The following is a 12,191-nucleotide window of genomic DNA, read 5'->3' on the forward strand; positions in this document are numbered from 1 at the left end:
ATGTTTCAGCTCCTCAGCCCTCAGAGGGGCAGTGGGAGGGTCTCTCCCTCAGCCACCTATATTCCCACGCTCTTAGGAACATTTTTCAGGCCTCTGAAGGAAACTGCTTGAGAGTGACTGGCAAGACCAAAAGATAGTGAGGAATAAGGATAGGCAAACACATAAGATGGCATCATTGCATAAATCCTTTATTCTGTGGTGATAAAACCAGGTGGAATTCAGGGAAATCAAAGGGGATTTTGGTGTTACATTTGTGTAATGAAAGCTGACCTTCATCCAAAGAAAAGAAGCTGAAGGATAATTCAGAAAAATGTATTTTCAGAGAGATAATCATGGGGTTTGGGGAGGCCTTAAGCCAAGCTCTTGACTGCTTGGGATCTTTGTTTCTTGCCTCCCTGTCAGCCTTGGGTGATTGTTAGCTGGGGGACAGGATTTGCCCCATGATATTAGGCAGTGCTTATTCAGCTATACTGCAGGATGGCAGGCTGCCTCTAAAAGAAACCAGAATGTTAATTTTGGCTTGGATGCTTGCATTTAAGCAAATAGAACATTACTGGTCAGGGGTATATTAACTTAACTCCTCTCTGTAAGCCATTACGTTTACTGTCAAACCACAAAACAAGCATTAAGAGGTCTTATTAATGCATTTTATATTTATAGACATTTTAAATAAAGTGATCTGCCTTAAAGTATTTAATATCTATTTATGTTACAAGAATTTCTGAAGGGGGAAAAAGTCAGCATTACAAAATACGGGTTTATTGCTCCCTTGGTAAATGAGAATCTTAGAGGAAAAAGCCCCACCACCCTCTTCTAGAATAACAGCTTAAAAGCACAGCAAACCCATTTTGGAACCCAGAAATAACAGGTAGCACTTCATGTAGCAAATGCTGTGTTTTTAATGTTATTCTGTAGTTCCATGCCCTGAACAGAGAATAGATTCACATTAAAAGTACTTGTTTTTTGTGAATATCACTGTAGAGGTGCAGGCTCTTTCATTTACTAAACTAATGCTTGAAATTATAAGACAGTTTTTTCCAAGACCATGGAAGAATTTCCCTCTGAGGCACTCTGTAATGTATGAGTAGGAGCAAGCAGGGCACCAGGGGTTTGAGTTGGCTTTTTTCAAGTCACCACTGCTAAAAAGAAATATTTTCTTGTTTTCTGGCAAGGTGTTTGATTCAGCACTATTTTCCAAACAGGTGCTAAAGTTGTTGTCAAATGCCACCGTGCACAGCTGCAGCCTTAGCAAGGCAGTGAGAGTGTGGGCATGAGGAGTAGAAGAACATGGACAGGGAGAAATACCAGCAGAGCTGTGGGAATGCAAAACCACCTACTTAGATATAGGTGCTGATCTGTTCTTCGGGGTTAAACTCCCTTGTTACTGAGCTTTGTTGCAGTGTTTGCATTCCAGTTCTTGTCTCACCATTGGCTTGAGAGCATCTCCTGTCCTCCTTCTGTAGTAGTCACCAGTGTTCAGAACTTCCTCTGAATTCCAGACTCAAGTGCCTTTGTGGTAAATCAAGCTTAAAAACATGCTTATTTTGCTCACCCATTCTGCTAATCTGTATCCAGCAGCTAATTTCTCAGTGCATTTCATCCACGTGGAGCTGTGAGGGTGGATGTTCTGTTCTTGCAGGAGTTCTGTGCTTTTGTTTGCTCTTGTGGTTGCTTTTCATCTGAAATAAATAACCAGTAAAGGAAAAAGGAGATTCTAGGATCTGCACTGGTCTCTGCTGTGTTTGGTTTTCATGGTTTAGGTTTTAGGAGAGAATTGGTTCTGGAGATAACTGGTTCAAGTGGTGATAAATGGGGATGAGACCCTTTGGAAAGTCCTGTCCATGGCTGTTGTGTTGCTGAGGATGAGGAGTGACTGTTTCCAGCCAGGGCCTGAGCAGGGAGTTGTGGATGTTGGCTCCTTGCAGAGTGCAGAGCTGACTTTGCAAACCAAGTCCCACCCAGACTGACCCTCAGAGCATTTGGAGACAGAGACGTCTGAAATTCTGAATTTCCAAGACCACAACATAGTCATTTAACAGCTGCTTTCTATGGGTTTGGAAAACTTAAAAAAAAAAAAAAAAAAAGAGTCGGGTTGGTTTGGGTTTTTTGTTGGTTTTTTTTTTTTGTCCCCTAAGTGTATTTTTTTGGGTTTTGCAATAAATTACAAGTGTGGCTTGGTTTGGAGCTTGCCTTTTTCTCTGAGAGTGCAGTGTGGAGGGAGAGTTTCTGCAGTGTGTGTCAGTTCTCCAGCAGCTGTTGCTAAGCCATGAGATTACTGTGGAAGCTCTTTGCAGCAGCAAGCAGGAACTTGAAGTTAGTGATTTTTTGGATGTCATTAAGAGGGAAAATTCTTATGTTGTTCTTTAGGAATGATACTGTTTTACTCTCTGAAGCCTGATTTTACGCTTCACAGATTGTTTTTCATTTTGGATTTCCCCTGTGAGGGTTTTTTTTAATGTTAAAAAAGCAGATAAAATCATTTTTATCATGCTTGCATTGATGGATTTATATGTCTGTGCTCTTGGGGGCTGGCACACAAAGGCTCCAGAGCTGCCACTGATAATCAGCTCCCTTTCCCTGGTCTGGAATTTTCATGATGGGAACAGGGACATGAGGGAACATAAGGGAAAAGGATCTGAGTGTTTCATCACTGTCTACAGATTTCTCTTTTTGCTCCAGCAGCCCCAGGAGAAGGAGTTATGTCAACTGTATCTTATAAAGAGCTATGAATACGTTCTTTTTCATAATGTTTAAAGGAGTAATTTGAAAGCTTGGCTTTAGGTGGGTGTTAGAAATCCTATAGCACTTTTCAAAACAAGAGAAAGACAACCTCAGTAACCTGACTAAGGCTTCTGCTGTCCAAACCTCATCCAGCAGCCAAGGCAATGGGAAAGCTCCTGCTTGAGTGCAGTGCTCAGGGAAGAAAAAAAGGAAAAAAAGTCAATTTACCCTCAGGGTTGCTGTTCTAAACTCCAAAACATCTGAAACACACACGTCTCCCTCCCACCGTCCACCTGCAGAGGAAGCTCTTGAGAATTAAAAAAAAAAAATTAAAATGATGTAGTTTAGTTCCTCTCTCAGCCCAGTTCCTTATGTCTGTGTTTGCTTTGTGCGTGCTGGGGCAGGCCTGCACAGCTTATGCCAAAACTGCATTTGTTCTGCCCCTTCCATGTCAGAGCTGTGAGGAGAAAGAAAGGCAGGAGGAATGCAAACACAGGGGGATGGTCCAGCCTTCAAGCTTTCCTGTTTTCTTCAGGGCATTCTGTGCAGTGAATCTCTGTCAGAGAAATGCAGGTGAAGGGGGAGATGCCAGAGACAGGCGTAATTCTTCTCCTTGTTCTACTGCACTTCCCCTTCCATTTTTTCTGTCTGGTTTTTTTTTTTTTTTGTGTGGTTCTTTACCATATCTCCTGTTTCCAGAGCTCAATCTACTTTTGATGACTCGTCACAGAGAAGTCAGTACAGAAGTGTAGAAGTTCCTCTGCAGCAGGGCACCCACAACACTTCAGTCACATTGACCACTTTTCCCATCCCATCTTTTTATCCCAATGATCCAGAACCTCCATTTTTTTTCCATCCAAGCTGCTTTCTGCCACTTGGTGATGTCCTAAATAAGTAACCTTTGCATTTGGTTCCATGGCAGAGTTTCATGCAGCTGACACTGTTCCCAGCTGCCTTATTTTATTAAAAGGTTCTAAACCACCCAGATATTTTTACTTTTCCCCTGTTGGAAGTAGTCACAGCAGCCTGAAGGGTGTGATGCAATTGCAGGCTTGAGGAAGGGTGGCCCATGGTGTTGGGAGTGGGCAGGGAGGTGTCTGTGAGTCAGTCTCTCTGTCTGTGCAGCAGGAAATCTTGAGAACATCTGCAGTGGGAAATCCCATTCCTCATCCCCTGGTACCAGTTATCCCAGCCACCTCACTTGGTGCCTGCTGCTGGTGGACGCTTGGACGTGGTGTGGAGCAGCTCAGACACACTGAGTCTCTGGGGTTTGGCTTTCTTGTTGGCTGGGTGAGAAAGGCAGAAGGTTGTTGCTGCCATGATGGAATTCCATTCTTAGCAGGAAAGACCTATGTATTTGAATTACTTTATTTTAAATTCAGCTGGATTTTGTGATGATGCTTCCTTTGGGCACAGCCTACATGGCACGGCCTGGTTTAAATCCATCTGGGAACAACTTGACCTGTGGCAGGCTCATATTTTTTTATCAAGTAATTTAAAAGTCTGTCTGCCTTCTCCATGGGATTCCTTCTAGCCTTAAAGCCCATGATCTGAGAGAAGTTTCCCTCTGAAATGACAGGAAGTGTGGGGGGGGCTGAGACCCAGAGCTGCCCTGTGCTGGACACGGATGGTCCCAGCCCCCACCACAGGGCACAGCCTGTCAGGAGAGCTGGGGGTGCCTCTGTGAAAACCTCTTCAAAAGAGGGGAAAAAAGCTGAATAGTGGAAAAAAGTGGGGGAAAATTCCGTGTGAGCACCCAGGTCAGAGCAGGAGGATGAGGAGCTCCAGATGCTGGAGCAGAGGTTGGCCTCCAGCCTGTGGGGAGACCATGGTGGGGCAGGTGGCTGTTCCCAACATTGTGACCTGAGGAGAAGAGCCTGTGCTGGAGCAGGTCCTCCTGATGGGAACTGCAGCCCATGGAGAGGATCCATCCTGCAACAGGGAAAAAGTGTGAGGAGGGAGCAGCAGAGAGCTGTTCCAGAGGACAGTCCCCATTCCCCATCCACCTGCCTGGCTCTGGGTGAGGGGGAAGGAGTTAGAAATGCAGGAGAAAAGATGAGGTGAGGGGAAGGTGTTGTTTTAATTTATCTCTTTTTTTTTTTTTCTCTGTATACAAATTATTTTAATTGGCAAATTAAATTTTCTGCAAGTCAAGTGTGTGTTGCCTGTAAGTGTTAAGTGATTCCCTCTCAGAGGGAAAGGTTAATGTTCCTTCTAGGCAACACAAACCACCATCAGCCTGAGGCTCCTTTGGCCTTCATTTAAGAAAATAAGCAAATAAAGCTTGAATAAACAAGCAAAGTGGAGCCTCTTGCACTCCCAGTGACTTTTTTTTGGTTTAGTGTCCAGTTGCTGCTGCTTGAGCTCTTCTGATATCACTGGTGGATGGGAATAAAAGTGCAGTCAGAATTGTCCTTGGGATAGAGAGCACAAGAGAAAAGGAGGAAGGGCTGGCAGCTCTCAAGATGACATCCTGAACTGTCCAGCAGCTGGTGCTTGCTGGGCAGGTTTTGCCAGGGCAAACAGCCTTTGAAAGTCAGTGGTGTTTGGATTTGTCTGTGCTGGCTCTGGAGGCAGCTTGGCTGCTCTGATGGGAAGCCAAGCACCAGCACCCAGCAGGCTCAGTGATAAAGACCTGTTTGCTGGAATTATTCTCATTTCATGAGTGGGAACTTCATGGGATGGCCAGAGCTAGTGGAGAGCTGGGAAACCAAAGACATCCATCCATCCATCCATCCATCCATCCATCCATCCCAGGGAAGTGTTTGTCAGCCTCTGTAGGTGCAGCAGGGGTTGACCCTCCCAGCTGAATGTCCAGGTCTCCACTTACACAGGGTTCATCTGCCAGAGCCCTTCTCTGCAAATGTCAAGTTTATCCCCCCCAGGTCTGTAGAAAGAGGCCTGAACTGCTCTCCCAACACATCCCCAGGCCAAGCAAATAGTGCCAGCCCTTGTGTGCACTTGTACACCAGCCCCAGGGAGGAGAAATGGCTCATTGTGCTCAGCTGAAGGTCACTGGGTCAAACACTGAATAGCCCTGTCCTGCAATCTGTGCCTAAATTGTAGGAAACATTTATGTATGTGCTTAAATCCAACCCCAAACACTGGAGAGCTTCTTCCACCGAGCACATTCCTGAGCATTTGCACAAATAGGAAAAATACCAAGTGTTGAAAACAAGATGTGCAAGATGTGCTCGTGTCTCGGGTTTGCTGTAGGAAGTTCCTGAGTCTGGGTGATGCTTGTAGCCAAAGGAGATGTGAGGAAGGAATATTGCTTACCTGGGGCCAAACCTGCCTCCCATTTTTCAGGAGTCTCTCTTCCCTGGTCTTGGTTTTGGTTTTTTGACAAAGTAGGGGATACAATATTCACCCAAGGCCTTTTATGTGGCATTTTACACCTTTTGAAATAAACCCTTCCCTCACCTTTTTTGATACTGTCTCGTTAAAACATTTGTACACTGAAAAATGGGTGGAATAAAATTCTGGGATCAATTAAGATCTTATATTCTAACCTATAAAAATGAGGTGAAGTATCTGAGCTGGAATGCAAAATCTGGAGAAAGTAGTAAGGTAGTTTCCGGTGCTATTTTTGTATTTCCTGAGGCTTGTGTCATTATGTGCTGCCTTATTACTATTCTCTTATATAAGATATGAAAATAACAGAGGGAAATTGCTTTTCCATTCTATTTCCTGAAGTCTAAAACACACCATTATTTCATCTTGCATTCAGATATCTCTGATATTTAAATGCTGAAGATCCATGTTAGTTGAATGCTTCATAACGTATGTCCATGTTCCTGAGACTTTATCTTTAGAGTTCCTTTGGAATATTTTTCTCCTTTTCACAGTAACTCTTAAAAATACTTTATTTTATTGTGTGTAGTAGCACAATCCATTTTGTGTCAATTTTTAAAAGGAGAAATGTCAAACTTTAGTCACAATTAGTTTCTTCTACTATTACTAGGTCTTGATAATTCTGCTGATAAGCTGTGGATGTTTTCTTTGCTTTTTGACAGGTGTACAACATGTTCCAGCATCAAAGCCTGGGAATTAAAGTCAACATTCGAGTGACCAAACTAGTCCTGCTTCACAGCCGCCCTGTGAGTTCCAACCCCTTTCTCCCCTGCTCCTGGCACTGCTCTGGTGTCCCACAGGGTGGGAGGGGGATGTGGGGCCTCAGCATCACAAACTGTGAGGAGTTGCCTGTTCCACTTCACCAGGCAGTGTTAAAGGTGTGAAGTACAGGGGCTGTGGGAGTGAGAGGAGCCAGAATCCTTTTATTTATCCTTCCTGGTAAAGCTGTCTGCTTGTAGCTGCAAACCAGTCTGGAGTTAGTTGTTACAGAGAAGTCTGATGCTTTATCTATAGACTGGGGCTGATGTTTTTCCTTTTTTACATATATATATATATATATTTTTTTTTTTTTTCCCCCAAAGGCAAAGCTGTCCATTGGGCATCATGGAGAGAGATCTCTGGAGAGCTTCTGTCAGTGGCAAAATGAAGAATATGGTGGGGCAAAATACCTTGGTAACAACCAGGTTCCTGGTGCCAGGGATGACACCCCTCCAGTGGATGCTGCTGTTTTTGTGACCAGGTATGGGAAGGTCTGGTTTGTCATTTTGCTTCAACCACTAATGCCCTTTGTCAGTGATGGGGTTCCAGCAGAAATCTAAGAAAAAGATGATACATTTGCTGCTCAGATGGCTCAGGTGGAAGTGCTCTGTCTTGTTTTTGTGCATTCTTAAAAAGTTGTACAAAAGCATCTCTCCTCTTGAGCCAAGGTGTCACAGTCAGGATCAGGATGTGGCTGTAACACAGGGGTGGTTTTTTCTCACACCTGCTGGTGGGAGTTGAAAAAGTAGGGGAGGTTTTGGAGCCCTCCTTCCTCGGAGAAGGAAGGTGTGGAACTGAGAACACAGCTGAGCTCAGCTGCTCTGTGTGCAGTTAGGGGTGAATCAGCTGAGCAGACAGTGTGTGTCAGCAGTGGGGAGGGAGTTATCTCCTGAAGAAAGAGGGAGAGAAATACCATAAACTAAATTAATTTTCTCTCTCTTTGCCTGAGGAAATAACCACTTTAACAACTCTCCTCTATCACAACTGAGATAGAGGAGGGATGTCATTCCTGATTGGTTTGTGTATTTGAAAGCTCATACATTTATTTCAGATGACAAATGATCTTTATAGAAATATTTCATCAAAATGATATGCCCCCTGTAATTCTGATCTTACTGATGTGTCAAACACATCAGATAAAGCAAGAAAAAGGTTGTTGTAGGGACAACAGTCTTTTTTTCTCTATCTGAGCTCTACCTCACAATACAGTGCAAGTCCCATGTTCCCCACAGTTACCACAAATCCTGAACAGAAAATTCATGGTGTTTTAAGTTTTTTGCATCCTTGAAGATGTAAAAATACTCATTTTTACAGAAGTGGTCTCTGAATATTGAAAGTGAGCACAAAATTGTGGTGTAATGTGGATGCCCATTGTGCTAGAAAAATACTACTTCCTACCCTTTTGTCCCCCAGTTTGAGACAGGAAATGTCTGTATTGCAGTTCAATATTACCCACCTCTTTCACTTATTTTCTCTGCCAACAATTTAAGTAGAAATACATGTTTTTGCATAAGCTGCCATCCTGATTGCAATAATCTCTAGTGTTAGATTTGTGTTAACAGCCCCACTGCAAGCTGTCCATGGGATTCTGGTGAGTGTTCAGTGAAAGAGCTGGTGAGCAGGGCACGAGGCCAGCAAGGTTCCTGAGAAATCTCCTCCACAGACGTGTGTGCAGCTCCCCCAAACCCTGCTCCCTCCTCTGTATTCACTGCAGGCCACCAGGCACTTGAGCAGATATTTGACAGTTTAGACAGGGGGAATAGTTCCTTTGAAGTCAACGGGCTGCACATCCTGGTTGTAGTTAAGCATGTGCTCCACTGGATCAGGGCCTAAATAAATAACTAACGTTTTTGTTAAACTCATCTGAGTATCCAGTTGTCCTGCATGACAAGTGAGGCAGAGGGAATCTCTTCTGATGGGCTCTGAGCACAGGGTGGGGGAATGAGCAGAGCATTTCATCTCTGCTGCTCTCAAAACTGAATGCATAATGTCAGGCTAAATGAGCTGGACTCAGGCTTCTGAGGAAGAGCTGTAGAAGAATTTGTAGGAGGAATTGTTCAATGGATTTGCAGGGTTTTGCAGTGGGAATAGCTGGAAAAGTACAGGTTTGGTTGGGTTAGGAACCAGATTGAGCTTTGGTGAGAAGGTTAAGGCCAGGGAGCACATGGCTGTGCACAGGAGCAGCATTTTTGCTGCTGGAGAGTCCAGCAGTGTGCACTTGGAGTCTTTCCTTCCTTCTTGCTGTGTCCTGTCATCCTTAACCCATCCTGCTTCTGCTGCATGGAGGATGCTGCAATGTTTGAAGGACTTCTGAGCCAGCAGCCCCATTCCTGTGTCAGGGAAATGACTTTTACTCCTCTGGGCTTTGGAAATGTGTGTGTGTGTGTGTCCCTGGACCCTCCCCAGACTGTGCAGATGGACCAGTGGTAGAGGATGTGGGAGCAGCAGCATGTCCAGCACAAGCAATTGCGTCAGGAAAAGCAGAAGCTGAATTTTCAGCAGCTGCAGCTGCTTTAAGGACTAGAAACAGATTCTTTGGGGTCAAGCTCTGAAGAAATCCCTCTGGTTCCAATCTGGCTGGGTTCATTTGAAACACCAAGGCACGCTTGCCTTTTGAAACTTCACCTCTAAGTGATATTTCCCATACCCTGGTTTGTATGCAAAAGTAGATTACTTAAGTGGCAAATAACCCTCTTGTGGGATTTTAATGGTATCTACCTGAGTTCCAGGTAAGGGACACACTGTGCCTGTGAAATAAGATGCATTGTTCAGCTCAGTAAATAAGTGAGACAGTGGGAATAATCTGCCACAGCTCTGAAGGTCTGATTATAGTGTTGTGGTCTCTATAATAATCAGACTTTCCTCATTCAGATTCTGGTTTTGAACTTGCAGAAATTCAAGTGTCTGGCATCTTTGGATAGTGTACTTCATATTTTAACAGGCAGCTGTCAGAATAACTTCTGTCTGCAGAATCTGTATTTTAGTGATTTTAGAAGCATGTCTCATTTGAAACATATTCCCTCTCTTGATCCCTCTGTCTTTTGCATTCCCTAGGAAATCTTCAGGCACACTGATGTTATCCCAGCTCCTGGCTGGAGGTGTTTGGGTCACCTATTAGACTGTAGGTGATGTGATAGCAGAGCAAAGAGTGTCCCAACACTGACAGGAACAGGATTCAGAGCTGTCTTTAAGCAAAGACTTGTTTTTTCCTGACACAGTGGTGTAGTTGTTCCATTTGCAGCCTGATCCTCCCTTGCACACTTCTCCAGCTCTTTGCCTTCCCATTAAATGGGCAAATGGAGGAATTCACTGTGCATGGAGGAAACTGGGCACATAGTGCTGCTGAATGTACCTATGGATGTGGAAAGTTTATTTTGGCAGGTTCTGGACTGTACCAGTTTCCTGTGTCCTTTAGCTTTATGACCCTGCAGGGTTAGACTGGTCGAAAGATGTCCTTTGAAGGATGTTGGGAATGGCCACTTAACAGAATGCTTCTTATTCCTGTTGCACAGTTCAACTTCTGTCCTTCTTTCCCACAGGAAGGACTTGAATTGCAGAGTTCAGCTTAGCACAGTTAGGTATTTTTTTCCAGTTGGTGGGAGCCAGATGGAAGAGTGACTGTAGGAGGAGTTCTGAGCTCTTCTAGCTATTTTTATTGAACAAAACAACTAACTTGCTGTCATTTTTTTGAGAATTGTCATACTCTGCTAATGGAAACCTCTGCTGGGTGCCACACATGATAATGACTGAGAATTTCACAGGTCACAGGATGAGAAATTGTGTCCTGCTTGATTCAGTCAATGGCTAAAAGTGACGAGTAAAACTGGTTCACAGCTAGAGCTGTGATTTCAATGTATTATCCAAGACCCCGTGTAATAAGGTCAGATGTTGGACTTGAACTGCAGCTCCTGCAGTAAGAGTTTTATTTCAACACAGCTCTGTAAAATATTCTGCTAACAGGACTGTGTCTCTGTGGTAAGAGACCTTTGCACATGCAATAAATATTAAAATACCTTTCCTGCATTGTTGAGTATCATTATAGTATCAGTCATGTCAAGCTCTCACTTAAAAATTACCCATGCAGTTGAGCTCAAAAATGTGCCAGAGAGACCTGGCATCACCCGTGATTGAAACCTTTTTAAAAGCAGATCAGAGTCAGGTGCCAGGATGGAACCATTAAAATCACTGGTGTGACTGAGCCACAGGTGAGACAGATCATTGTTGACACCTTTCCATGCTGTGCTTTCCCTCTGGCTGCCAGGGAAGGACTGCAGGAGTTTCAGCAATGGACTTTGTGATGAGGTGTGTCCTTCTGAGACCCACCAAGCTGGTTTGTGACTAAAGGTCTGGATGTGCTTTTCTGTTTGGCCACAGAGTTTTGGGATAAAATATTTGCAATGGTCCAGATGGTTTAAATCCTGACATTTTTGTACATATATTTGAACAGAAGATGGAGTCTCTTGGTCTTGTGTTTATGACAGTTTTACGGATGGGCTGAGCAGGTTTTGTACTTGAATTGCCAGCGATGTTCAGTTCTGCTGCTGATGTGCTTCAAGCCCTTCCCTGACCAAACAGCATCACAGCACTCTCTTCACACACAATGGTTGTTCTACCTCTGTGGGAGAGTCTACAAGTTGTGCTGGGTCATTTACTGACCCCTTGTTTAATAGCATGGTGGTAATTCCTCTGTGGAGCTGCCAGAAAGTGCCAGACACCTTTTGGTGTGGGCCAGCGCGAGGAGCAGAAATTCTGTGCATTATTTGCAGGGCTGGACAGGCTCTGGAGAGAGAGAAAGGCTTTTCTAGCTGTGGCCTCCTGCCATCCACTAATAGTTCAGCTATCTGTTGTCACAAGAAAAGCATCTGTTTGATTTAGCAGTTTATATAACATAATAAGTCCTTAAATAAACCTCTGTCAAGCTGGATCTAGGAAGCCGAGCAGGCGCGCTGGTGCCAGCTCCGTCAGGAGACTGTCATTAGTCTTCCTTGGGAAGGCTGGAATGCCAAGGTGTTGAGACACAGGCTGCAGTGAAAAATGAAAGCTGGGGCTAGTGTGTGGTCGTAGCTTCCGATTTTTGGTTGGTTCCTGTCTGATTTTTTTAACACTTTGATGGTTGTTATGGTTTTTCTGCACTGAAGCGTGGTTGGTTTTCAATGTGTGCTGAACAAGAGCTGGGAATGGCTGTTTGTGCTCTCCTTCCAAGCCCCTGACAGCTTGATTTGTGGCTTTCAAAGGAGTTTGGTGTGGAGGGTCTGGATTCATCAGCCACAGTCCTGAGCCTTAAATCCCTTTTCCTATAAACCCTAGTTTCATAACTTTCTTCAAGAAAAGAGCACTTTTGATATTTATCTATTTTT

General features: G+C 44.1%; 1 protein-coding gene across 1 annotated transcript in view; it reads left to right on the forward strand.

Annotated features, from left to right (window-relative positions):
- The window catches only part of ADAMTS17 (ADAM metallopeptidase with thrombospondin type 1 motif 17), a 153,795-nt gene that overhangs the window by 22,512 nt on the left and 119,092 nt on the right, over positions 1 to 12,191 (forward strand). Inside the window, exons 5-6 of the mRNA XM_041469127.1 lie at positions 6,738 to 6,821; positions 7,158 to 7,315. Of these exons, the coding sequence (XP_041325061.1) occupies positions 6,738 to 6,821; positions 7,158 to 7,315 (242 nt within the window). The remainder of the gene's footprint in view (positions 1 to 6,737; positions 6,822 to 7,157; positions 7,316 to 12,191) is intronic.

The sequence above is a fragment of the Pyrgilauda ruficollis genome, unplaced genomic scaffold (genome assembly GCF_017590135.1).
Source record: "Pyrgilauda ruficollis isolate IOZ18807 unplaced genomic scaffold, ASM1759013v1 scaffold23, whole genome shotgun sequence".
Classification (NCBI taxonomy): Eukaryota; Metazoa; Chordata; class Aves; order Passeriformes; family Passeridae; genus Pyrgilauda; species Pyrgilauda ruficollis.